Source organism: Pocillopora verrucosa, chromosome 9 (genome assembly GCF_036669915.1).
Source record: "Pocillopora verrucosa isolate sample1 chromosome 9, ASM3666991v2, whole genome shotgun sequence".
Classification (NCBI taxonomy): domain Eukaryota; kingdom Metazoa; phylum Cnidaria; class Anthozoa; order Scleractinia; family Pocilloporidae; genus Pocillopora; species Pocillopora verrucosa.
The window spans coordinates 14,821,542-14,849,029 of record NC_089320.1 but is presented as its reverse complement, the minus strand read 5'-3'; the positions used below and the strand labels follow the sequence as shown (position 1 = coordinate 14,849,029).

Genomic DNA, 27,488 nt, shown 5'->3' with positions numbered 1-27,488 from the left:
AATGAAAATGGTCTTAATATAATGATATTATAACTTAAGACATTAACCTTGTATTGGACATCAAGTGACTTTCAAGTACTATTGTTGAATTGAATCCTCCTCAGGAGGTAACCCAAACAGTTGATTGACATGTATGCATTTTCAGACAAAATAAATTCTTATCTTCAGGACATGCAGATGATAAAACTGAAAACCCCTGCCAATGTTAGCAAGCAGTTTCTCCAATAATTTCCTGTCCCAGGCCTCTTGTGGCTTTGCACAAACAAAACTGCCAGCTTCACTACCAATCACATTTCAAGAGGCTAGCACCTCTCTAAACTTAGGTTATACACTCTGTATTTAACATATATATTGATGAACATTGATCAAGTATTACAATTAGCTGGATTTAAAGCAAAATTTTAGTGCACCTTCTAGTAGGCTAGTGAATGTTCCACGTACCTCAAGCTTAGAAAGACCCTGTTGACCTATCTCTAAAATGGTGAAAATTTCTCGAAACTCTCCGCCTTCCTTAATGATATCTCCAACAGATTCTTTGGCTTGTAATTCTTTGAGTACATTCAGAAGTTGTTTCAGACCTTACAAGTCAACAGATATATTACATCACTGGTTGTAAAGGTAAGTCTGTACTTGAGTCTATTGGCTCACCCAGAGGGAGCTTATCTCAGTTTCCATGTAGCATGAAGTGACCAGGAGTATTACTACTCTTCTCTGGATGGGATGCTAATCCATTGCAAGGTAACCCCAATAGCATTTTAATGGCTTCCCTGACAATTATTCAGTACCCATTTATACCCCTGGGTGGAAAGAGGCACTGTAAGATTTAAGTGTCTTTCCAAAGAACACAAAACATTGACCAGGCCATGTCTTGAAGTTGCACCTCTCGATCCAGTGTCCAGTGTCCAGTGCACTTACAGGCCATTGGGTCTCCCCTATCACTCATGTTAAGGGTGACATTTTCAGTATGTCATTCACAGTGCATCTCTTCCTCAAGGGGCTCCCTCCCTTTCCCTTTCAACTTTCAAATTCAAGATCACAATACTTGCAGAATCGCAATAACTGCCTGGTTAATGACAGGTAAAATATCATTTGTATGTTTGATAGACGAAATGGCAGAGGAATAAAGCTAACGAGAGTCTAGCCTTAAGTAGCCAAGCTGCGTGGAATAGTAGATGCCAGTCTGCAGTGATCTTCAGGTGAAAACGAATGCAGGCAAGATTGATCTGTGTTTTCTTTGATTAAGGAATGTAGAAATGCAAATCAAACAATAGTTCGAAACCATTTTGTCCTAATACTTATTCACAACTATTCAACGTTTAATTCAAATCAGTTCTTGCCTCATTTTGCTCAAAGATTCACCTTTTGGAATAACGGTAAGACAATAAAGAAGGCCAATAACCATTTGAGATGTCGGCATTCTACTCACCGGAAAGCCTCGTGTGTTCTTTCTGTAGCAAACCCTTCAACGATCGTGCGAATTCGCCCGACTTATGGTTGCTTTGCTTCTCGTCACGCGCCTTTCTCTTTCTTTCAGGAGTTCCTTCGTCAACGACGTGTTCACCTTTTCGTTTCTTCATTTTAGTCTTGTTGTAATTTTATCCTGTAAGCGTTCTCAATGCTATGGGTGCGAAGACTAAGAGAGGTAACGAAGGAAACTCAAATGTATCGAGACGTCCGCCATGTTGCTAATTCGCACGTGGTTAAGTAACTACTTCATTTAAGAACCTTTACTTTGCGTGACAAAGAGATATCGTGACGCATGAGAGATTGGGTTTTTTTTCCCCTTTTCTTAAAATGTTTCCCATAAATGAATAAAACTGCGGGAATCTCTTTGACTAAAATAATAACCTTGAGTTTTAAAAGCACGTATAATCAAACTTTTCACGTAATCATGAATACCTGAAATATTCCTGCATTGTTCATCGTATTATCAAGCATTCACCAGTCTGCATAGAATGCATAGAACAATGCTTGAATCATGCCAGGAAACTCAGAAAAATACCATACAATCCTACAAACTGCAAAACTTTACTAAAGATCACTGCAAAATACAATATCGTTTTATGTCTTTGCTACCAAAAACTAACCTAAACATGCTTTGATGTGTATCAATTACCTTGACTAAACCTTGAGAAAGTTTGATACAGAGAGAAACATGGTGTATGAATCATAAAATAATTTCTTTGCTTAAGAATAACATGAGTGAAGGAATCACACAACAGGACTTCTCAACAAGATCAGAGATGACAGAAATGTGTACTTCTTGATACAAGATAATTAATTGCATTAAAACTGATCCAAATATTCCTTATGGGTGAGGGGAACTGTATCAAGAACTAGATTGTTTGTGTGTATGCAATGTCTGAGTGTGTTGAGGGGGAGGGGGGAGGGGATAAAGGGGGGGGGAAAGGGAACGATTGAGGTAGGATGTTCATCCTAAAACAAGAAATTATCTAAAATACAATGCAAATTCTCCTAATAAATACAGTTTGCTGAGAAATTTGGAATTCCAAAAGACTAATTTTTACAGTGTAAATTTAAAAAGTTAAATTACGAAGCCTTGTGATGATATGTACCATCTGAATGTTGAATGCTTAGCAGATCAAACACTACACTCATTCCCTCTTTTGTGGGGGAACAACAGTACAGTCCAATCTTCACTGCTTTGCCACCTGACTCAAGGTGAGCAATGCGGACAAATTTCCAGTCATCAGGGCTTCCATCTGGTAATTTGCTCTCAACCTAAGTAATAAACATACAGTCATAATTATGATAATTACAGTATTGTGCAAAAGTAATGCAAACAAACTTCAACAAATTTCCTGGCTTTTCATGGCTTTTCGAGGAAATTTCACTGCGTAACAGAGAGATAGTTACAAAATAATTGCATTAATTGTTCATTGTCAGTTGTTTAAGCAAATAATTACTCTATCTATAGTTTGTCTCATAATTTGGAGTCACTATCAATATGATGAACACTCTCTGCAAAATTTTAATTAAAACACAGCCTTTTTTTGTCAGCTGTTGGGCTTTATGTTTACAGCGCTTTGTGTATTGTGGCAAGTTGATAAAGGCTGCAATTGCTTTTCTGTTATAGGTGCATTTTGATTCTCATTGCTTTACTGATCTGTCAAGCCCAACTGATATACAAGTAGGGTTACAGAAGCCATCCATACTAATGCTACATCCAAATACATGTAATTTAGGTAGAGACAGCAGATTCAAAATTCCTGAACTGGACAAGCCTCAGTTGTCAACCTTTTTCAAGCCATTCCAAACTTTATTTTTTTTTATTTCTTATAATCATGGCAATAAGTACACAACAGAGTGTAGCAAAAATCAAACTGGATTGGAAAATTTTAAACCAAAATCAACAACATTAACCAATAGAGAAGAACTTTTCAGCAATATATATATTGCAATAACAAAAAACTACAAGGGGAACAGGGGTCATATATAATCTTTTGGGATCAGAAAAGTTAAGATGAGAAGAATGTAACAATTCTGTCACTTACAACATAATCATCGTTTATCTTGTGAACCCTAAGAGCCAGTTTGTTGCTACTCCATGACTGCGTTGACCAATCACTCCACCTGTTTGTTACAACACAGCTCATGGAGCACTCTCCATCCACATATTCCAGACCCTGTCATGAAAAAATTCAAAAGGAAAATTAAATTTTCTTGTATTGTAAAATAGTTACTTTCTAGTGAGACAAGTTAATTAGGTAGAGAAAATTAAGATATAATTGTAGTACTCACAGTTTTTATCCAGTGATCACCATCCACTCTGACCATAATACCAGCCTATTAAATGAACAAAATCAATGCAGAAGATTTTTTCCAAATGAAAAAAAAGTATTAAACCATGACAATTCAGAAGGAAGTTTGTGTGCCTTATTTACAAGGTGTTTCTAACAAAATCCAACTAACCAACTCTGACACTTGCACAGACCCCATTTTAGCAAACCTCAAGGCTGTTCCATAAGATGAGTAAATTTTTTTCTTTGTTCATACACCTTTATTTTTCAAAAGAAATTTAACATGACTGTTGTTCCTAAAAATATAAATCATTGCCAACTATTTATTCTTTGAATTTGATTATCAAGACATGTCATTAACAAAATGTCATGCATTGGTGCATGTATCTGTTATTTTTTTCTCACAAGACAATAAGTACAAATAAAAGTCAGAACACATTCACAGGTAGTAGTTGTACTGAACATGGCTCAATAGCATCTGGTCAATTTCTGTACAATTTTTAATAGTTATAGGACTGAGTGGAGTCCAATTTGGTCCATTATCATATGAGTGATTAACAAAATTGGCTAGCCACAAAGCGGGGGTCCATTTGTTAATCATGAGTGATGGTAATAGGAATGAGTGGAGTCCAATTAGGTCTGTAATCATACAAGTGACTGACAAAATTGGACTACAAAGAAGTGGGAGTCTGATTTGTTAACCAAAAGTATGATTACAGAGAGAATTGGATGACACTAAGTCTTTTTATCAATTAATCAAAACTATGTCAAAATTTGAGGAAAAAACTAGCCATCAGTTGTACATTTTCATAAGAAAAAAACAGTTCATTCGGAAAAATGCAAGACCACAGCACATGCACACAACACATTCTGTCCACTTACACAGACATGACATGTTAACTGTCCCTTTAACTGTGCTATTACACTGTCCAATTACAAGTATAATGGGCACACTGTCCTATAAGTGCTCAAATGGGCTGGTGATAATCAATCACGTTTAAGAATTTTGTTATAGTTTTGATTAGACAGGTTACAGGCTAATTATATCAAATACGATCCAACAAATTACAAGGTATTTCAAAATATTACCGAATGAGCTCACCTGATCAAACTGGTTTAGAGCTTTGAGTTCAAACGATGTTTCAATGACACTGTTCATCTGTTTTACCACAAGATGAAGCAAGTGACCATCATCTTTAATAATTTGAGGATTGTAATAAGTTCTGGAGAAAGAAATTATGTAAAACACTTTGAACAAAAGAATACAATGCATTCTGTAGCAATAATCAAGTATCTGACAGATTGTTACAATTGGTGTTATGTTTATTTTCAAAATAAAATCTACATTACACCATGGAACCTTCCTCATATTATATTGATTACAACTCGGTAGCCTCTTAGAGTGACTGATGAGACCATCAAACTACAGTGTTTTAAAGTTCATTTTTACATAACATTATCTACATGGTTGTAGTAACTAAAAATTGGGTCACAAACCTCTTCCAAAAATCTGTTTGTCCTTTCTAAAATAAAGAAGGGAATATTTCATACACATTTAATAAAGTAATCAATGCAGTAAGCTCATCACATTACTATGCTAGTTGGCAGAGCCATGTATTGTTTTTATTAATAGCTTAAGTACCTTACTTAAATGTGACAAGTGTAACAAGGCAATATTCAGAAATTCTGTCAATTGCTAGTTTAAAGAGTGACCCTGCTAAAAAGCCACGATCCACCCTTCCATAAGAAAAATCTTTTGAACCCCAAATTAATTGAAAGTCCAATAATTGCTTTATTTTAAACCACAATTACCAGTAACTCCCTCCATTTATATAAAACAACATATTCTGCACCCAAAGACATCATAGTTCCATTAATTAACAGCTGATATAGGGTTCTGCTTCGTCAAAAACTAGTACGTCAATTTTCCCACTTAAAGAAGTTTTCATTTACTTTATAGACATCCCACTTCGTCTGTGTTTGGAAATCTAGGACTCGCACTACGGGTACCTGTTGCTAAGATTTGACAAGCTACATGAAAAGAAAAACGTACCGAAAAAACTTTTAAACCTGTGTCACCATTGCAACGTAGTTTATACTGTTGTGGTGGATTATACCAGAGAATGTCAGGACCGAGCTTTTCTGAGCTAAAATCTAAAGATAAGGAAAACCGGTCCACAACTGCCGCCATAATCAGCGGCCTGAGTACTGCGGACGCATATAGATGTTTATACTTAAAAAGCTTTCAATGGCGGACAGTGAGGAGTCTGGGAAGCCAAATGATTTTCCATTCAGTCATGAGAAAATTGTAACTATTTGGTTTATTCCTACATAGACTTGTACAAGGGTGAGTTGAAATCAGATTCTTTGGCTGCCAAGATTCTCTCCTTTACGTACAGGCATGTTTCTTGACCTATCCTGATCGTTATCAATAATCGGTATTACCCAGCCCGCACTCTCTCCTTTCTTTGAGAGACTGATGCACAGCAACGTTTTTTATACAACAGACTTCTCGAAGGATAATCGGGTTGACAAAGCGCACAAACTAAGTAGGAAGAATCTGATTGTCGACAAAGTACTTCATCATTTTATAGTCACGAAATACCTGGTCACGCAACAATTACTGGTAACGTTGTTCTCGGTGACGTGCTTCCTTCGCAAGCCACGAATTGTTACAAGTTCACATGCGTTAGAAACCAGTGATCAAGAGTTTCATTTTTTTTATCGCTGTAATTGTTAAAAGCTGCTGTGAATGGTGGCTGGTAGGAGACTAATTGCAACCCGCTGCTGCACCCCATTTTACTGGATTGCCTGACGGAAGATTGGGTGTCACGCGCCTTTCGTGTCATACAAGATGGGCAATAGGGAATAAACGGGGAGAAACATCAGCACATTCGAACGATGGAATAAGTCAAGAAGTTAGCAAAATTTGGACACTTAACCTTTTTTTTTATTTCTTGTCATTGACCTTCTGTAAGACTAAACAGACACACATCTAAATACAAAATTAAGGTTATAATCCAATCTCGCATGCTCTTTTTCAACAAGAAGAATACCCATGATCTTATCGCTTTAAGTAAATAAGCATAACAGGCAATTGCTTTATAGCTATTGCTTACTACTGCTTTTACTATGCCAGCTCAAGATCAACTACCATTGTAACATTTTTGAGATGTGTTGTCTGATTGCCGTTGGTCCACGTTGAAAAATTTACGAAAATCAGACAAAAGGGGCTTCCTTATTTTTTGAAACTGGTTATCTACGAATCATATTTATATATTGTCTACTTCTTTAACCCTTTAAAGAAACATCTCTACTTAAGATAAAGTCGCAAAAACCTAGCGAAGAGCTCTTGAAATTTCAAATTGAAATTTTTCAAATTTCTAATCAGATACTAGGACCAGAACTCCTAGGTCACGGGCACAGCTTAAAGTGTTGAAAGTCAGTACACTTCACGGGATAACGTCTCATAGAACATAAAAATTTGGAGAAATAAACACGAATATTGCAAGTTTTTTCCTCATATGACAGTTCTTGCTCCCGAAACGCGTGGTTTTCTGTTTGGGAGCAAGTCTGAAGAGTTCCCTATCATTCATTTGGTTTTATGTACATAAATTTGGTTCAGCCATTTTACAGCTAACATTACCTTCGCTCTAGTCTATTCATGAGTCTCCACCGAAGGTCCTTTCCACATAAATTGCCAACTATTTTCTTATTTTGTTGTGCCTGACAAACATAATTGGCTTTCCGTTTACAACACAATAAATTTTATGGCTCTCCTTTAAGATACCTAAGTTTGTGTAGTGTAGTCCACCTCGCGAGCGAAAAAAAATGCGGTACTTTGAGAAAACTAGCTTTCCGGCGTCAAGTGTTTTAGTGGCGTTGGCCTTTATACACTCCCATCAAAAATTATCTCATATCGCACAGCTACTGCAAGGATTGATTTTATCCCCCTCCCTAAATTCATATAACTTATTGTCAGTAAATTTTCATAAGATGCCGTATATGGAGCCGACTCTCCGCACAACCTCACACACCAACTGCTTCACCTTAGTGTCGGCGCCGGTAGAAATAAGGCATGTCACAGCGGGAAAAACCGCTGGTAGAACGGCTTTGAACTGCAGCGTAGGCAAACTAAGAAGCAGCTCTAGCATGGTTATAACCAGATTTGTCCAAATGTTTACTTGAAGCAGTTCGTCTTCTTTTCGCTTCAAGAATTGTCTTTCAAGTTCTATCATGCGGATGTCTTCCTCTAGGAGTTGTTGATAATGTTTCGATTTGGGATCACGAGGGGATTTCTCCGAGGAGGAGGAGGAGGAGGAGAGTTTCCACCTTCCGAGGGGAGAGTGCAACGGTTCATCCGGATAACCATTGCTCCAACTGGAGATATCACGAGTATGCGCAGGGGAAGATGTTGACGAGAATGAGAAACTTCTCTCCAGATCAACCTCGAATGACATGTTGCTTTGAGCTTCGCTCTTATACTGATTGTACAGACGCACATACACGCTGCTCAATTGATCACAAGCCTCGTTTAAGCGCCGCACAATCCAATCTACGTTTCGATCTCCCTTGAGCAAGTCATTGTGGCGCGCGGGGCTATTCCCTGCCTCCTCTTTGATGCCATCGTCTTCTTTATCCTGCTGGTTGTTTGTGACCCGGTCTCCCGTCAGAATGCGCTTAATATGAGAGCTGGAGAAGTGCTCTCCACTGTGTCTACAAATTTGGAATAGAGTGTGGAGGTAACACGTGAATGCTGTCGTGGATTGCCGCAGGAGGTTTGCGGGCGCGTCAAGCTTGGCTAGCTTTTGAATTAACGACCTTAAACCAGGTCGCGCGTTGAACTCGTAGGCCACTGTGTGAGACTCCATGAGGCAATCAAATAACACTGATAAATTAGCCGGTGAGAGGTACGAAAGGAGACCAGGAAGATTCGCTTCGGAGCTCTCATTACTGAAACCTTCTAGAGAGGTTGGAGGGTTGACTGGGTTCGAACTTTGTGCCATGACGCTCTCCGCATTGTCGAGGAGAATGGAACCGAGAGTTTGCAGCAAGAGCTGATGGGAAAGCAAACTCACCAACAAACCGCGAAGAGGGACCCTGGGAACAATTAAAGTACAATGTTACAACAGTTACTTTTACGTGACAACTCAAACTCTAATCTGACAGCATATTGAAAAAAAAAATCATGATTCCTTTACAGTGAAGACATTGTATTCAAACTGAGCAATGCTTTGTAGCTAGAATGTTTTCAGCGAACAAAGAGAATTAACGGCGGATCATTGCAACACACAAAGTATGTTTTATCCATTAAGGTAAAATTTTTTTTAAACAAGATCGTTCATTCTCTCACCTATCTGCATTCTCAGGTTTTTCTTTATTTTCCACTGATGACAACACAAATACATAAGACCGCTGATCATCTTCGTCGTTCGCAGGCCTAGGCGTTTCCTGTTTATGGTTGGTAGACTTATCAACTTGATTGTCCAGTAGGAACACCTAACGATGGAAATAAAACGAGAAAAAAAAATTTCAACAATTATTAGTAGATGTCCCTCTTCCTCAGAAGATTCCTTTTGCTCAGAAGATCTGCACCTTGGGAAAGAGGGCCGTTACAAAAAGTTAAAAGCTGGCAAGAATTTAGACCTGAATCATTTCAGAGACGATATTTCTCAATTATTGTTAGACATAACTTATCTTGTCTCCCGGCGATGATGTGAATTTCATCTGGCGTGCTGCTGTAATGATTTGGTAAGAACAAATAGAAATTCGCAATATTTACAAGATTTGTTTTGCCTTATTAAGTACGTGAATAAGAAACCACGCGCTACCCTTTCAACCAATCAGATTCAAAAGCAAAACTAATCGCGACTTGGTCACTCGCGCTTTCCCGCGCTTGAGGTAGTTAACTTGTTTTCACTTCGAGTCCTCATTGACTTCTTGTGATATTTCCCATTCTTCTGATTAACCACTGTGGTCACTTTTAATTTAGTTTTACGACACTCAGTACGCTATGGAAGTGCTCCACATAGCTTATTCCTCTCTTAAATCTTACTTGCTCTGCCACTTGCTGCAGTCGAATCATATCTGCTGTTATAACATCTCGCCGTGCAACAACCCTGACCGTCATTCCCTCGTCGCCATTTACGCTGAATGACCCTGGTTGGAAGCACGCTACCATGTCCCTCAGGTTTGACAGGGTCGTATGTACCGCCTCTCTAAGCCCCTCACTAACAATGAGCCAAAGGTCCTCTGTAAAGACTGGTCCTCCCGAAAGTAATAGGTGCCTGAAAGGTCATAGAAGAAAGGAAACATTAGGCTGGTGTAATTGTGACTTGTTCTGGTGAAAAGTTTTGTGACAATCTCCCTCTGCTAAAAATTCGACGATATATAGAATAACAAGTGGAGAGGCATGAACTGATTGATTTTAATAAACAGAGCTCTCGATTACTTTCACGATCATATTAGGAATGTACTGGTTATTTTACAATACAATCAAACATATTTTACTTGACTTGTGCGTCTGCTCAGTAAGAGATCACAGATGACGTAAGTTGTGGTAAGAACAAGAAAGTGGCACGCCAGGGGCAGCAATAGATCATAGGTATGAACCAATCAAAAGAAGTGTACAGTTTTGTTGCAAAAGCCCAAATGCGAAATCGTCCGATAAGTACAAGCGGTATCTTAAAAGTACATTACCTGAGACAAGAACACCCAAGCCTGGCAATTCCTTCCACAGGTTGGGAAACACACTCCAACAGTAGATCCAAAGTTTGTTTAATCATTCCAGGAACGCACTCAGCAGCTCCTGAAATACATAAGCAATACTGGATTTGAATAGACCATCGGAACGGTCATTTTCGCTGGTTACAGTAAGATTTTGAAAATTCGGGTTACTGAACTGAGAGCATTGGTTTTAGAAAAATAGAACTCAGCAGATGGAAAATAGTTGGGTTTTTTTCTCAAACGTTTTAAAGTGATAGCTAAAGCACACCTTTAGTCTCTGTCATTTTGAGAACTCTTTACTGCATCGTGCGAGGTGCTCAATTTGCGTCCTATAAGTGAGGTTAGGTTGTGCCGGGTTAAATTTCCCAAAGGTGCAGCTAGCCAACTGAGCCCTTTTCTTCTCCTAAGTCATCACGTGTTCTGAATTTGTTAGCTACAGTGTTTGCTATAACAAATTTAATTAAGTTACCTTGGACGCTTAAGAATTGACCAAGTTCCTCCACCACAAGTTCAGTCACGAGACCGCATGCTTGCTTGAAATTTGCCGCTGTATTCTCCCAATAGCTGCCATCCCTGTTTCCTCGCTCAACCCAGGACTCAAGCACTGGGAGTAGGAGATTCGTGACTACATAGATAGAGAAGTGAGGGCCTGGTACTGTGGTGATCGAGCGCAAAATATCAAACAAGACTTCTAAAGTTTGGGGCTGAAATTTACAGGGGCATTGAGCTACTACTTTAGTGAGCCCCTCTAATAATAGGAACCACACGCGCAGAACTCCAGTGTCGTCGATTGAAGCAATTGAAGCCGCCGACGTCATAGTTGGGATTGGATTCTTTTCTTTCCGGTTGTTAGAATCGTTTTGTTTTATAGGACTTAGAGAAGGACTGGGAGTGCCTGGAAATTCCGAAGAATATTCCACCAAACGAATTGCGTGTGATCCGTGGAAGACTAAACTCGAAGGCATGATATAAATGGAAGCCAACTTCTTTGACATGTTCAGCAGGAATTCCAAAGCTGGAGGGCACATCTCGTTGACTATCTCTGAGTCACTCTTCCCGTTGTTATCGGAATCACTTCGGCCACCTTCATAGTTGCCATCGACTTCCGAACCACGTACGAGCAGGAGAAGTATTTGGATACACTGCACAGCAGCGGATGCGAACACCGACGAGTTCTTGTTTGTTAAGAAAGCCGAGAGAATGTCAAGGATTTGATGATGCTTGCGTTCTGTGTTTGAGTCGTTCGAAGCCTTACAAGAAACTTCTGGCATCTTCCTCAAGGAAGAAAATATTGGCCTCCAGCCAGACTTAATGCTGGTCATATGAGTTTCCACCAGTTGAGAAAGGGTTGCTAATATCTGGCGAGAATAAAAAAATTCTTTAGATACTTGGATTTAAATTCGACAAACTGTGGTTTATGCATCTGTTTAGAGCAAAAATAATGTAACCATTACACATGTAAGAGCAATTTTCAATTAAGTATCGAGAGCAACCCGGCATAGCTTTAGTTTTACTCAACATTGCTCTGTGATTGATCCAAAAAATTCACGCCATTCTCGCAACCCGACTTTTTCATTCTCGTTTTCCCGCAGTTTGCTTGTTTTCACTTTGAAGTCTCATTGGCTAATGACAACGTAAACCGTTGTTCTGATTGATCGTTGAAATTAATTTTGTTCACTCAATTAAAAACTGCTCATACTTACTTGTTCTTGATCGTCTAAACTGCATGACGTCGAAGACAGGATGCCGTCAAATGGTCTCAAAAGGGACTCGTGGAACCAGAAATGAGGGAGTTCAGTGCGGTTGCTCAAAAGCTCCGTCATGATGTCATGAAGGGAAGTAATTGCAAGCTTGGAAATGTGCCTGTCCTTGTGAGTCGCTGCCTGTAGAGATGAACAATGAAAGTAAAGCGACAAACCGAAGGAAGCTTACAGTAATCCAGATCTTCAGTCAAGCTAAAATTTGTTGCGTTAGGGAGCTTGACGCGGTTTTAGTATCATTAAGATACTTAGGAAAATTCTTCCCGCAGTTAAGGATAGGATACTAGTCTATTGCAGTAGATGCATGCGGGCTATACCTACCTAAAGAGAAAATACCATGACCTCACCAAGATACTATTAAAGAATTAACACAATCCGGAGTCCAGCTCATAGAAACTTAACCTTCTGCATCCTGACGAGTGACTTGCTTCAGTATCTTGAGTGTTACAAATGGGACGTTTTTGAGAAATGATATCATATTCTTAATAATTAAAGAGCAGTACGTAACCAAATTGATACATGCACACCATGTTATTCACAAAGAAGTGGGATACATGCAATAATATATTTTCGTGGTAAAGAGAGTAATTTGTTTCGTCGCGACAGCAAAACTACGCTTTCTTCCACTCGACCCCCCTTTCCAAGCATACACAGTGTTTGAAATATTCAAAACTAGGCAAAAAAGATAAAAAAAAAAACAACAACAACAACAACAACCTAGTGGTCATTCGGCCATTCTCCTATTTTTGCGCACTAACCTCCTCAAAATGGGGTGCTATCACCGCCCATGCTCTCATAAGATGCAACAGTGGTCTGCTGGTATTGCGGGCGCTCCTTAGTATTACATCCGCCAGTCGATACAGATGAAGAGTTGTGCTCAAAGATGGCGATTGGCCATTCGAAGTAACGGGTGCTCCCCCTGCGGGTGAATTTGAACTTTTTTCCACTACTGAACCAAACAGCTGAGTCTTGGAAGCAGAGACCAAAGCTTCTAGGAAAGACAAAAGCCCTTCTAGGTGCAACGTATTGGCGGCGTGCTCAAAAAGACGATCTACCGCGGCTGAGAGAGCGTAAATGGCGCGGGAGGCGTCCGCGGGAGTTAGCAGTCCGCCGTTGGAGGGTGCGTGTTCCGAACCGTTTTCGGAACTTTGTGGAATAACACTAGAACCATTCGGAGAGAGTTCTCCGGAGAGGTAGTCTGAAATGCTTGAAGATTCTGACATGGGCGAGGGTATGTCGGGGTTTATTCGGAGAGAGTTCGGCGGAATTGTGTGGGACGAAAAGTCTCCAATGCCGTTACTGAAATGCATGCGTTCCAGTTGCGATATGTACGTACAGCATCTATTGAAACAAAGCTGAGGTTAATTCTATTTGTTTATGTGTAATAATCATCCATTGCTAATGACAGATGTTATCTGCGTTGTCAAAAATAAGCTATTGGAACAAGAATTGAAAGGGTGTGTGTTTTGTTGGTCTTAAATTGTAAACGTTTCCAGAAACGTCTTGCAAAAGGATTAAAGCATTGTGAGAGTTTCTCAAAGTGTTTTCAAGTACCTGAACACGTGTTTCCAACACTTTGGCGCATGACTGCCCAGTTCTACTCCAACAGCCAGCAGTCCATCCATACTTAAGACATGCGCGGCGTGTAGCTTGATAGTTCCTGGTGAAGAATGTGACCTTGTTCTTTTTGCTTCCAGACCCTCTCCTCCACAAGAGGCATTTGCTAACTGGGCTAGAACCAGTTCACAACGGGTTTGGATTCCCAGCGTGCAGCACAGACGTGCTGCTCGGCGCAGGCCATCCAGGCTGAGGCAGATGGTGTCCCTCTCACGATTTAGATCCCTTTTGGATTCACCTCCAAGCATTGCGGCAACGCTATTTGCAGTACCTACGATTTTAACACGGAAAGGTTGTACATTTATATATTTGCATTTGTAGTGGCTTGGTAAACTGACGCTTTACTCTGTTTCCATGACAGCATCATTTATTATTCACTACTTATATCACTCTTTCTCCAAGATTAGACTGAAATCGATCAGTTTGAATCCTTCAAGAAAGGTTTTAGTTTCTTATTCAAAGTTATTAAGTAATTCCCCAAACACAATGACAGCAATAACGACTTTCAATATCAAATCATCACTACTGTGGTTGAATAGAAGTTCAATTTTCCTTGTTTACCACTGTGGAAGGACCATATAGAATACTGTCACTGGAATATAGCTATATCTCTTTGCCACTGGGAAAGAGGTTTGAGGAAAAAAAAAACTGGCACAGGACACTGGCTTTGAATGTGAGCTTCGTAACTCGCACCTCAACACCTCCAAATTATCAACTACAACTTGTGTCTAGTTACGTGTGTTAGTCATGCGTGTTATACATGACCCTCTGGCTTGGATGTAAGGGCAACTTTGTCCCACGTCATGATAGTAATAAACTGATTCGATTGATTAATTCATTGATGATTGAAGGATGCAGGTCACAAACCTGAGGTGGAAGTCTCTAAAGGTGCTGACAGAATCTCCAACACTGAGTCCCACGTAGCCAGCAGCAGTCTCCGGGCAAATTTCATCCCTTCTCTCTTGGCAGGCGGCAGGGTGCTTGGGTTCTTGTGGTGAAGGAGGGGACTGTCTTCCTCTTCAGACAACATGTTGTCATTTAGCGTGTTGATCAAAGCACGGTTGCCATCCGGTGAATCCAGTGTGAAACCGGCTTTTCCTAATATGTTATAGGTGGTAACCAGGCGGTACAGCTCAGCCAGCCAGACCGAGGAGAGACCGATAGGCATGCCGCTGTTCAGAATATTACCGATGAAGTCGTCCTTAAATGTCAAGAGAAAGTTGCAAGAATTAGCTCATTGAGTAGTTGTGGTACTTGATTGGTTCACCAAGACAAACAAAAATTCCTGAACTAAACGAACTTCCCTCTGTCTTGTCTTGCACCTTGGCCACGCACACGGACGAAGACAAAATCCTCTAGTATCTTTCATCCCTCGTTCATCCCTCGGTCTCTTGAACCCCCCCCCCCCTTTTGTTATTTTGAACCATATTTGGTTAATCACCAGAAAGAGGGGTGGGGGGGGAGAGTGAGGAGGTAGCATTAAATGGCTCCCTTTGTGCCTACACAAGCACATTTACTTTGAATTTATCTTTCTTTGTGTCCTTCGCAGCTATCTTCTTAAGGGATGCTTTCAAAATCCTAACAATTAGATCAAGTTGATGGTTCTATAGAACTGCGTAAATTTCCCACGTCTCGAAGAAGACATTATGGAATTTCACAGATTTATTCCTCAAAATGTAACTCTTTCTCGTCAACGTGAAAGCTGTTTCTGACGATTATTTATCATAGAACCCTGAAACTGAAGGAATCCTGCAAGGAATAAGAATATGGCTGTTTTCTTTCTTACCTGTGCTAATCCTGGCGTAGTTTGCTTCTTCTGATAGTAACCACTCTTTAACAGTTTTAAATTCAATGTCAACGTAGCGTATACGGTAACATAAACACCATCTGCGTTAAGAATAGGAAAACTAGGATCCGAAGTCGCTCCTTCTCCTGACTTTTCATCGACCAAATCCGATCGTCCACGAAGTGTACCGAAGTTTGGAACGTTCTTTCGCTTGAGTGCCATGCAGGTAACCGCTTCGCAGACATCGGAAGCGAATTGCTGCAAGGCCTCGTCAACAGCTACTGGATCAGACAGACCTAACACAGATGGAAGAATGCCAAGCAAACAACGAGCGAAGTTCCGTGCACCTTCTTTCTCGTTTTCCTCAACACTCTTCTTGACATCTCTTACTTTCTTTTTATCCGGTGACTTGACCGACGAGGAGTTTTCGTTTCCTTTCTTAACATAAACACCGTTGATTTTTACGCCTTGTGATGAATTTTTCTTGAGCGTGTTAGTGGTCGACGGATTAGGTTCGTCTATACTCTGGCTTTTCAGTAGAATTCCTTTCGGCTTATCACCGTTGCCATTCTGTAGTCTACGATCGTATTCCGAAGTCGAACGAGTTCTCCGAAGTGTCGGCCGAGAGCCTTTTGTTGGCGATCGGTCTTTTTCTCTTTCTCTCTCCTCCCTCAAAGCCTTTTCTCTTGCTTCTATTTTATTTGCTTTGGATTCCACATATTTTCTGTGTGTCGGTGATGTTTGTTCCAAGGGTTTTCTGTTTATTGGCTCGACTGTTTTCCCATCATTTGATAAACGCCTTAGGCCGGGCTTAGCATTGAATGACGGATCACTGGAAGACTGCGTGCGTGGCCTCGGTATCCCACCTCTAATGTTACGTTTTTGTTGACTGCTTTTCCTTTTCTCATTATCAGCTGAAGAAATTTCAAAGTTGTCAGTAGTAAGCGCCGCCCAAGAATTTGATTTTCGCAATGGAAACCGCTGTAAATTAGAAGTGGAACTCTTACTAACTGAAATTTCATTGTCAGAGAAGCATCTTCGTAAAGCAAACTTGCCCACTCTTATAGAGCTGTTTTGCGCATCTGATGCCAAAAGGTTTGTTTTTCTTTCCTGCAGTGCGCCATTATCTGAACCAGCGCGTTCCCGTTGATGCGCATGCCCATTCATGGTTCGTTTTTGCACGGTCGGTTTCTGTCGCGTTTTACTATCAAAAGATGAGGATCGTTTCACAATTGTGCGCATGTTACCTTGGGGACTGGAACCAACTCTTTTAGGGAGGCTGCTCTTACGAGGAATCCCTGATCGCGATGCATTACTAAACCGTGAGTTTTTGATATTCTCGAATTCGTGTGTTTCAAACATGGCGATTTCGTCTTCGGAGGCGAAGTGGACGCTCTTAGGAGTAAGGGGTCTGATTTCAGGTTCTTCATCTGAAACTTAGGAAATTTAAGCTTATTTGTTAACATGTAATATTTTACGTCTTCAGCTGCCCTCAGATTAGAGATGAAATCATACATGAGCGTGCTGTGTATGACATCCTATCAGAGGCACCTCCTCCAACCCCATTCTCCTCCACAGCCGTTGTCATACACATCGTCTCGCGAAGCGTTTTCGGTTGTGTCGAGACCAAACAACGGCTGTCAAGGAGACTACTGATCGAGCTCCCAAATACATGAAAGAGACCAGACTACCGCACTTAGAACTGTTTCCTTCGGTTTTCTTTTGAACAGGATGTAATGTTCGAGCAGAACTGTTTTCATTGGTTTTCCTTCGAACAGGATGCGAATTCGTGTTTCTCAACTTTGATTTGATTTAAATTTTAAATTGTTGAACATCAATGATTACGCTAACCCTGGATAAACCTAGCCATTTTTTCGAATATCTCGGCCGAAATGTAAAGAAATATCCTGAAATTAGAAAAAAAAACCTCTCAAGTGGCTCACCATCATTCCTGAGTTCTCCATCCGTAAGGCTGTCCCAGGCCCCTCCGTTTTCCTCAAACCGCTCGGTTAGAGATTCGATATCCCCGTCCGGAGATCTCTGGGAATTAATTTCCCATCGGTTACCACGTCTATAGGCACTCCTTTCTCCATTTACTTTTCCATTAAGAGAATTTCCTGTTTCCCGTGCAGAAGCGGCATTATCGTATTGCTCCTTGAGCAACTCCCAATTATCAGTTTCTTTCATTTTACTTAAAAATTCAATGTGTTCATCACTCAAGCCTCGTCCTTGACTCAAGTCCTCTAAGGACCCCAGCAACGCTACCACGCATGCTACACTACAGCTGGCCACTGTACTGTCGGTGCAGCGAGCGGATTCCACAATGCCATCCATTAAACTAAGAAAAAATTGAATACATTGCTTAGCGTTTTCTTTGAAAGAAGTTAACCTTTCTTAGTAATCATAAATAAACTATCATTCCCAATTTCATTCACCCTGGAGAGAGTGGATAAAGAGCCAATTTACGTGTCACGGTAAGACGGCTAATTTAGTCCATGAATGTACTGATTTGTCACAAGAGGCTTAGCATGGATTGTTCGAGTGCATAAATTATATTGCCTCAATCGTTAAAAGACAACGATCATCTGCTTGTTTCCCTTTATCATTTGAAGCTCGAAAGCTATAGCTGCACAAAATTTCCCTCAGTGTTAACAGTAATGATGCTAAAAGAAACCAAATAAATTGACATTTAGCAGTGGCACCCGTAAGAAGTAGCTGTTGGTCCACTTTTTTTCCATGCCCAAATTAGAATTTGGATTTTAAACGTTAACGTTTGTTTTCAATCTCTGATCTCAAATGAAACATTGTTCTTTGGAATAATCAGAAATTGCTCTATCAAACACTTACAGTCGCAGCAAATCCAATTCCGTTTTCTTCTGCTCAGTCGGTGAGTCTGGTGACGGGGGATTGTCTTTGTCAATAATCGTTGGACCAGCGGCATCCAGCAGCCGTTGAGGACTGGAAAGGAACTGGAGATGAAAAGGAAATTAGATTTGATATTCAAAAATATCGTAGTACCTTCACATTTGCTACGCGCAAGTGAACTAAGAGGGGAATGGTAGGGGGAGAATGGTTCGTCTCGAGACTGAATAAATTATGTGCCGCTCGCGCTTTGAGACTGATCACACTTGTGACTAACAGGAGCCAAGAACCTTTGCGGCTTCTTCATCTCAAGGACATGATGCGAATTGATATGAGAAAAGAGGAAAAATTTAATTAACTCTTTAACTCCCAAGATCTCATTAGTAATTCTCCTTACTGTCTGCCATACAGTTCTTGTGATGTTAGGTTGGAGAATTTGGTATTGAATCAACTTTTAATCCCCTAACAGATTTTTTTCCACACTCTCACCACTAGTCTTCTTGATATTTTATTGATATTGTAAGGAGAAATTCTGTCTTGGTCACTTATGGGAGTTAAAGGGTTAAAGGAACGAGGATTTTTTTTTAGGAAGAGTCTGTTCCATTAGGGTTAACGCAAAACCAATCTTCACTTAATAGCCCGCATGCTCGAGGCGGCACACATATGACGTACGTCCTCTTCTTAAATTGTCAACTTTACCATAATAGCCAGGTATGACCTCACAAACTAATTCACTTTACCTCCTTCAATGCTTTCAGTGCCTCTGCTCTCTGCTGAGCTGGAGGATACAGAATGATGCGATGAAACAGCGACTCCAACACAGGCCTCATGGCGGCTAAGGGACCCACAAGGCGTAGGAGCTCTGTAGCTATGTTATAGATAGTCCTTGGTATGGGTCCTACAACCGACGACGACTTGGCAAAGTTCCCCGTTCCACGCCCTCCTCGGTTGATTTCCTCCGGGAAAGGAGTCACGGTTTTTGGTCGCTTGTTCAGGTCGGTAAGAGGACTCCCCAACAACTGAATCAGGGCGGGGCATAAGAGTTGCCTGAAACGTGAAGAAAAAATGTGTGAGACTTAAGTCATGTAGGACGCATAGCAATCAGAGAAAAGATACTATCCGTGTATGAGGTAGTTCTTCGCTCGAGAGAATTTGTGCTTCGGAATTTTAGTGGATATTCAATCCCATTTCCCCTTGCAATTGTCAATCATCCTTACTACTCTTTAGGTTCCTGTGAATATGGCCATGATCCTTTGATCTAAATTTCGAATGGAAAAGTTTTGAAATAAGGAAGGGAAAGACTGTCCATTTGTCAGCTTAAAGTATTTATGAACTCACCAGATAACGTTTATAAACTCTTTTTCCTGTTGTAAGGCTGTGGATAGGCTGCTAAGCATAACCAAGATGGCTTCCAGGTACAATGGAATGGCCTGGCCGCCTTGCACCGGTACGCTGTGGAAAAAAAGGACACAGGTAAGTATGTAATCGTATGTCCCACGATGCAGTCATTTTCAATGTGAATCGCGACGTTTCGACTGCATACAACGCTAAGTCTTTTTCAGGTGACGAAGAAAACTTGTTTGGTTGAGAATCGCTAACGAGATTTCCAAAGAAGCAAAGGAGAGTTGAATTGTGTTAAAATCGACTTCAAAAGATTGAAGGCATCGGTCAATTGTGAGAAGATTGTCGAGATGAACTTCAAATAACACTTGCTGAAGATATTCTTAAAGTGTCTATGCAAACATGAAAAAACCTGAAAAACGACAATGCTTTCGAAATCTTTAAACGTCACCACCTCAGAGAGTATTCTTAAGATTGTGCGACGATCTTTAAAGGTGCAAATAAGCGAATCTTTTCGGGTGTATTTGGAAGCTGTTTCCGCCATCATTTCACGATTTAGGGCCATTTTTTAGATGTAAAACAAGGCCTTTGGATATCAAAGTTAATCTGCTTTACTTTTCTTGGTACTTATAATTGTTAAAGTACGTACTTCTCTCCGTTTCTTAGTTAAGCAGCCCATCCAAGAAACCTGAAGCGCATTTTTTATGCACTCTGTCATTTTCACGGGTATTTAAAATCTTAAGGGCGACGAAAGGCGAAAAGATTGCGAAAAGAACCAAGATTTCTCGGTTACTTGATCACATCATTTTGGGCCGCTCGTTAACTGTATTAAGTGTCTCATGGTGATATTTACAAGCTAGAATTCATCAGTGATGGAATATTCGATAAACTATCAACAACACGTGTCTTCAAGTATTATCTCCGTCAGTAATCCCATGCTGTGTAGGGCAAAACAAGAAAGAACTGGATGAAATTCCTCATATAAGCCTTTTAACAGGACCCACGAGGTAATAAAAATGAAAATTTGTCCCTACTTTGTCAGTGCAACTGTTATGTCCGCATTTTCACCGTTTTCTAACGAAAAAAATTTATCTGATGGTAATAACTTGAAACACGCACAAACGAAATAGTTTTAAAATATTGTTTTTGCTTCTTATTTGTGTTATGCCCAAATAATTTGTATGTAGACAAAACAACGTGTAAAATAACTTGTTTTTTAGGAAGCTGTTGCAAACTGCTGCATTTTAAGACCAGAGTCGTGCGTTCAAAAACCACGAATCGTGCTATTTTAAGAGCTAAAATTTTAATGTTCTCTACGGGAGAATAACACTGGCTCTTTGTAGGGTGCATGGAGGACAAGTGATTTTCTTTTAAATTAGAAAGATTCTGTGCCTAAAAAAACCTAATTAAGTTGGATAAATATTGGATGTTTTATTTCAAAGAGAACTAAAGAGGCAAGAAAAGTTTCATTAAAAATTTTTAATTTTCACTGCAGATTCTTTGACACGATGCAGTCTTACTTTAGAAATTCCAGAGCGAATGTCGTAATTCCCAATTGTGATTTAAGAAACTTAGAAAAAAGATTAGAAAATAGCTACTACAAATTTTACTTTGTATGCCAAGGGAAAATCGACTCTGTAGCCTAATTATGGTGCTTTTTGATTTTCATTTGAAAGTTCCCACACTTGACCTCTTTGCACTGATTTTAAGGGATATGAAACCACATCACTTCTTTGGATATCATGGGGGTTAAAAGTATTCTATTTGTTTTTGTGTAATTTTATCCGGAGATCAGTTCTTCTTGACCTGTAAAGGGAAAATCTCCTTACCTAGGTCCTGCGGTCAGTCGGAAGCAAAAGTGTTTCAGTAACAGCACCACATCTTGGCTCAACAACTTGGCATGGTCCGTGGAAAAAAGATTCGTGTCTGCACGTAAAAAGTTAAAGATAAGCAGGTTACCCGGGTCCCCGTCGATTTACGCCAGCTGCAGCTATAGACATGCGCAATTGAATAATTCTAACGTGGTTCGAGTTTCTTTTCTTTTGAAACCCTTTGCTACTAAAGAGTGACCAGCACTTGATTTCTCTAAACAGCATCACTGCCGAATCAAACGCTTACGTCATTACAATAAAGGAACTGATCACCAACTAAAGAAGCTCTTGACTGTCTAACAGATTCTCTTTATCGGTGCCATAGGAAATGTACGGAGAGGAATATGATGTTACCGTGCGTATAAAGGGTAAAACGTGTAATCAGTGAATAGTGTAGGAAAAAGTATAAAGGAAAGGAAACTTAAAGTTTTGTTTAGCCATTTATGGTAGAACAATTATCATGACTTACGTTTGATGATCTTGGAGTCCGACGAGGAAGTTTTGGATGTCTAAAAAAGATTTATAATACACTGTTATACGCATTCTATGTCCTCCTTCCAAATGGGATGTTAGCCCACAACAGGAACCTCAGGATTTTCGCAGGTTACCTTGGGTTACCGTTTTCAGAAACTATTTATATTTCTGGGTAGAAAAAGTCACCGTGAGACTTAATTGTCTTGCCTAAGAACTTAGCTCAGTTACCCGGCCAGGGGTTGAACCCAGATCTCTAAATCCGAAGCCCAGTCTAGTTGAATAGTTACTAACCGCGGCACCTTTGCACCTTTCCTCAGTTAGTTTAGTTTAACCACGCTAAATTTCACCTGAGCATTCCATTCGGCTTTGAAATTGTCTCACTCAGTCCGGTCTACACACTACTGAAACGCAAACTTTGATGGCGATCAAAGCCTTACCAAAGGAGTTGCTATGCTGTCCTGCAGGCGATGACACACTGAGCTAAGCATCTGTGTTAGGGTAGCTCTGCAAGCTGTCTTGGTGGCGATTTGATGTGCACGGGTGTACGTCTCGATGCATATCTACGAATAGGGAGACATGAGTGAACCTGCGGTTTGGTTTAAGGTCGTGTAAGTATTGTACGCTAGAACTGTCCGTTTAAAAGTACAGACAAACCTTTTCGGAATACTTACAGTACTTTAACCCTTTAACTCCCAAGATCTGACTGTTATTTCTATCCTCTAGCTGCTACACATTTCCTTGTTTATTAGTTGTGAGAATTTGGCGTAAGATTAGGATAGCAACTTCTACCTGATAATTTGGAGTATTCTCATGACCTGTTTGCTGGATAATGTATGGATATTATAGGGAGAGGTTTCATGTTAATCACTTCTGGGAGTTAAAGAGCGAACACTTTACCTCAGCCAGTTTTATCAGATATTCTCCATGAACTTCACACGACGCGGAACAGGTTATGATCAGCAGCAGCTAATGAGGAATAACAACAGAATAAGCCCAAATCAAATGCATACTATCTGAAATAGGGAGATTATTTTGGAAAAGGAAATGTCAACTTTTATTTGTTGTTAGATAAGCTTAACTCCAGTTGTGTTTTTCACATCGTAAGCGTTCCGTGATTTATGAACTAAATATATCAAATCTGACGCGCCGTATTTATTTGTCAAATGCTCTTGGACTCTTCGCCGTTTCTTGTTCATTCCTCTGCATGCAGGTATGAAACTATTTTACTCTGACACTCCACTAACATACTGTTGCGGAAACCATTTATGGTATAGATACGGACTGCAAGTGTCAGTTAGGAGCTTAACATATTCAGCGTAGGGGGTCGCATTTAGCGGCCAATCTGCCACTGCAAAACTTTTACACATCGTAAACTTTGGTGAGTATCCGTCTCAGAGCTCGCTGAGTTTCAGGTAAGAAAAAAATAGGAAAATTCTTGGAGAGTTTACCTGAATCAGAAAACGTTGACTAACCTTCATAACTTCGACCTGGACTTCGTCTGCCAGTGTAGGAGTGGACGCTACTGTGGCAAGAAACTGAACCGGAAGCTGACTTTCAGGGTCTTCTTCATTCTCCGACCGAAAGCGGTCATCAGAAATTAACTTCTGAAACGGGACCGTTGACAAACGAGTCAGAACAGTAGTCTTATAATCTATTACCAAGATCCGTCTCTTGCAGAATCCCATCGCTTCTGCCGTGGGAGATTGGACTACAATTTCAAGGTAGTTGCCCCTTGATTTAAGACCGGCTTCGCCGCCTCTTTAATTTGAATATAAACCCCAAAGAATTGTTTTGCTTTTTCTGATGTTAAAAAGCAAATGCGAATGAAATCTAAGCTAAAGGTTTTCGAGTTGGTTAAGGTATTCCCTATACTAATCGTTTTCGGTCACTTTATCATAGTTAAGTTCCATATAATCGTCCGGATGGAACAAATCGACCAAAATAATGCCGGGACGTCTAGAGAAAGTTTCAATTGAGAAAAGCAATCCGTGACTACTTTGGGTTTTCTAAACATCGCCATGGCTTTGGTCCAGAAAACACGCGCCATCCTCTCAACCAATAAGATTCCAAACTAAAACCAAAGCGTCTCAGTTGCTCGCGCTTCAGGATTGTTTTTACTTTTAATTCTCATTGGTTCCTTTTGATATTTTTCTTGCTTCTGATGGGCAGTTGTAATTACTCAATGGTTTACGATAATCAATAGCCTGTGAGCAGGCTCTCATTATAAGTACTTCAGTGCGAGCGTTTCTTTGTCAGCGGGAAACTAAGGCGAGCCGGCGACAGGTTAGTGCCAGACCCCCGGCAAACCACTCCCCGACTCGTCTTGAATCTTCCCTGTTGTTATTTGAATTTGTATTTTCAAACAAGAGGATAGCTTTCTCCATAGCAGAGAGCTTTTTGCGTAGCGCTATTTACATCGACCATCATGTTATCCTATTCGATATTATCGAGTATCAGCAGTTTTTCGTTCAACAAAGTTAAATGAAAATTAAATTTTGTATTGTTCTGTCATTGTTAGATAGGCAGAATCTATTGGATACATTCTGTCGTTGCCGTTTTAGTCTTAAATTTTGGTTCCATCTACAGCACTGTGTTAGAAATTGTTGCCTTTTGTTATTTTTTTCTAAATCGACTTTCGAACTCCAGAAATACAGGTTCAAAGTACAGGTAATAACACTACGATCCACTGGTGTTAAAAACCGGGTTATTTGGATCTTTCTCCTTTGACGAAATCCCTCTCATACCCATGGCGTGCGCTAAGATTTTCCTTTAACGGATATTATATTGAGTTGTAATTCCATTGTTTAGATTTGCGAGTTAGGAAAGTAGCTCTTGAACTAATTTGGTCGGCGTACAGTGGAACTAAACGGCGATTTCGATGAACAAAAGAACAAAGCTTTCGTCCTTGTTGGAGTTCACAGTAAACAGCAGGTCCTAAAACGACGGGAAAACTTAAAATCAATTTCGGTTCTGGTATCTTACAAGAAAACCTCGTAAAGTTTACTTTAATGATTGAATTCGACCAGGTTTGTTTTCATTCGACCTCTCTCACAGTGTACCACGCGCAGCGCGACTTTTGCAGGGCGAACAAGAATATCAAAAATCAAAACAACCAGCGACAGTTTCAATTTATCAATAAATTTCATAGATTCAACCAAAGTTGCTTTTTCTAAAGTCCATTTTTCCTTCAGCCTTAGTAAACAAGAACTGTTTGAAAGAGCATAACATGTCAATATAACGACAGTTTACTGCTGATCTATTCCACGAGGACGTGATAAATTATTCATTTATGGAGTCAAAGCGAGGGGAGACGATACATTTTTCTCAAAATTTGCCAGAGTTTATTTTACCTCAGGAGAAAATCATCAACACTTTGGCAAGAAAATGTAAATGGATATTTTTAATAAAAGGTTTATTTCACAAAAGTCTCTTCTTGACTACAGCAAGTAATTAGCACGTATAAAAGTTATTTGCCTGTTTTAAAACGCGTCTTAAAAGCACTCCTTGTACGGTGTCAAAAGCTAACAGAAGCTAACATCTAATGAAAACCCATTCAAAAAATTGCTCCCTCACCTGTCGAAGAAAAACTTTCTACTCTGAGAGTATAACTGTTAATTTCTTTTATATACGTAAAAAAGGACAGTTTTAAGGGAAGTTTAAAAATTATTAAAAATCAATTTACCCTCTTGCGAAGTAATTATAATTCAAGAAAAAGTGATCGCTGTAAAAAAGCTGTTTTAATGAACATTCTCTGCCTCGAAGATGACATTTTTTGTACTTATTCAGTAAGTACAAACGAAAAGTGATACAGACATAGAAAGAGTGTGTTAAATAAGAATTAATCAGCTGGTTAAATAGTTGCAGGAGAGTCTGTCGTTAATATGCAGTAAGATATTGTGTGGAGAATAGATTGAGAGGCCACGTCCTTTACGATAATTAGCTTCACATATTTCTGTGTCTACATTCGTATCGCAGTCACCGCTATTTTGTTATGGCAATTTATTGCTCACGAAAAAACGCCAAGCTTAGAGATATCGGCCATTCTAATCAAGGCGCAATTTTTAATTCGCACGCAACTGATTAATATTCGAGATGTTATTTTGCTTTGAATAATTCGGCGTTGTGATCGTAATTAAAGTACTTTTTTTTTTACAGTATGGCGATTTCATTTTAAGAACGATTTGATTTTATCATCCGTAGAATTGCTTTGATTTTCAACTCCTTTCATAAAATTCGCTCATTAATTAATCAAGTCCATCCATCCATTGACCGTGCAAAAGAAACGTTTCTACATAAATTGGCCCCGAAAAAAACTAAGCATCCACTAACCTGCAATCCATTTACAGCGTGTAGCGAAAACTTGCTCGACCTCGACTCTAGCGCCAGTTTGAGCGGTAGAAAACACTTTTCCCTGAAAAGAAAGAAGTCAATGATATTTACATGCAATTTGATCAAATAGTGGTATCCATTTCCTACCAGTTAAGCCGTTTTATAGAAAAAAAAAGTCTATTCTCTGGGACTTACCGAAGCTCATGGGGCTGGAGTTTACGTGTCCCATTTCGATTGATGAAAAGCGCATCTGAAAAATCCAAAAACTCAATAAATCAGCGAGTTTTTCGTAGCGAATCGTTGGCGACTTTCTTCAAATTGCACGTAGCTTACCCGTCGACGAAATACACGCGTCTCGTAGGTTCTTTGCTTTACTCGACGTGGCGTCGTGCGCCAAACTAGACAACACTTCCTCCATGACTCTCTAACCCATTAGACAAACTTCGAAGGGGGAAACATTCAGATCTGTGGTGATTATTCCCTCATAAACCGCAAAATCATCTCCTCAGAAGCCTTTGAAGTCACAATATTTTGATTGAGCAGGTCGTTAGCGCGTTCGCCGAACACAATTTAAACAATGGAAAAGAGAAGGGCATAACCGATGCGCCGATTACGTGCGCAGTGGTGTGTGCAGATGAATGGCTTTAGCTTTGGCACCTGTGTGCTTTCCTATCAGTCACATCCTTATAAGGAAAGTGCACTCATACCCGTAACTATGGAAAGTTGGTGCGGCTACGAGACTGTTGAGTGTACAACTTTGATATTTTTAGAAGCAAGTGTCCGAGTATCTTCCCGAAAGGATGCCCTGCTTCGAATCGCCCAGGATATATGAAATAGATTTCCAAACTGACCTCGTTTATTCGTCACCAACACAGCCGCGTGCCTGGAGAAACAGAGAAGTTTTGCACGATTGAACTAATTTGTAAAGCAAATTTTCTGATGGCACGGTGTCTAGATACAC

General features: G+C 40.0%; 3 protein-coding genes across 6 annotated transcripts in view; all 3 read right to left on the bottom strand.

Annotated features, from left to right (window-relative positions):
• LOC131789022 (nucleolar pre-ribosomal-associated protein 1-like) overlaps positions 1–2,705 on the bottom strand; it is a 32,505-nt gene extending 29,800 nt beyond the window's left edge. Inside the window, exons 1-3 of the mRNA XM_066172715.1 lie at positions 2,577–2,705; positions 1,427–1,633; positions 442–578 (exon numbers count right to left, since the gene is read on the bottom strand). Coding sequence (XP_066028812.1) covers positions 442–578; positions 1,427–1,577 — 288 coding nt within the window. The 5' untranslated portion in view covers positions 1,578–1,633; positions 2,577–2,705. The remainder of the gene's footprint in view (positions 1–441; positions 579–1,426; positions 1,634–2,576) is intronic.
• Positions 2,010–5,952, bottom strand: LOC131789028 (uncharacterized). Its single transcript, XM_059106100.2, has 6 exons — positions 5,815–5,952; positions 5,259–5,284; positions 4,864–4,984; positions 3,763–3,807; positions 3,516–3,647; positions 2,010–2,742 (listed from the first exon to the last, which is right to left on the bottom strand). The coding sequence occupies exons 1-6, from the start codon at positions 5,950–5,952 to the stop codon at positions 2,551–2,553; spliced, it is 654 nt and encodes a 217-aa protein (XP_058962083.2). The 3' UTR covers positions 2,010–2,550.
• Positions 5,953–6,279: 327 nt separating this feature from the next.
• Positions 6,280–27,136, bottom strand: LOC131789027 (brefeldin A-inhibited guanine nucleotide-exchange protein 3-like). Of its 4 annotated transcripts, XM_066172260.1 has the most exons (23): positions 26,861–27,136; positions 26,723–26,777; positions 26,528–26,609; positions 23,671–23,802; positions 23,096–23,164; positions 22,636–22,758; positions 22,194–22,233; positions 21,683–21,779; positions 19,851–19,964; positions 19,253–19,559; positions 18,498–18,619; positions 17,594–17,988; positions 16,898–17,086; positions 15,651–16,564; positions 14,732–15,065; positions 13,802–14,135; positions 13,006–13,588; positions 12,191–12,370; positions 10,957–11,845; positions 10,461–10,569; positions 9,817–10,048; positions 9,115–9,260; positions 6,280–8,861 (listed from the first exon to the last, which is right to left on the bottom strand). In XM_066172260.1, the coding sequence occupies exons 1-23, from the start codon at positions 26,943–26,945 to the stop codon at positions 7,751–7,753; spliced, it is 6,642 nt and encodes a 2,213-aa protein (XP_066028357.1). In that variant the 5' UTR covers positions 26,946–27,136; the 3' UTR covers positions 6,280–7,750. The 4 variants fall into 4 exon arrangements, with proteins under 4 accessions (XP_066028357.1, XP_058962081.2, XP_058962082.2 ...); XM_059106098.2 differs by having other exon boundaries at positions 15,651–17,086; XM_059106099.2 differs by having other exon boundaries at positions 15,651–17,080.
• Between the last annotated feature and the right edge of the window lie 352 nt (positions 27,137–27,488).

Bases quoted from the DNA above. Each gene is read 5' to 3' on its own strand.
- LOC131789028 (XM_059106100.2), bottom strand. From the start codon at position 5,952: ATGGCGGCAGTTGTGGACCGGTTTTCCTTATCTTTAGATTTTAGCTCA. The intron at 5,285-5,814 runs GTACGTTTTTCT...TCTTTATTTTAG, and splicing joins CAGGTTTAAAAGTTTTTTCG to AAAGGACAAACAGATTTTTG. The intron at 3,648-3,762 runs GTGAGTACTACA...TTTTCATGACAG, and splicing joins GTGATCACTGGATAAAAACT to GGTCTGGAATATGTGGATGG.
- LOC131789027 (XM_059106098.2), bottom strand. From the start codon at position 26,945: ATGGAGGAAGTGTTGTCTAGTTTGGCGCACGACGCCACGTCGAGTAAA. The intron at 12,371-13,005 runs GTTAGTGCGCAA...TCATCTCTACAG, and splicing joins TAGCACCCCATTTTGAGGAG to GCAGCGACTCACAAGGACAG. The intron at 11,846-12,190 runs GTAAGTATGAGC...TATTCTCGCCAG, and splicing joins GTTTAGACGATCAAGAACAA to ATATTAGCAACCCTTTCTCA.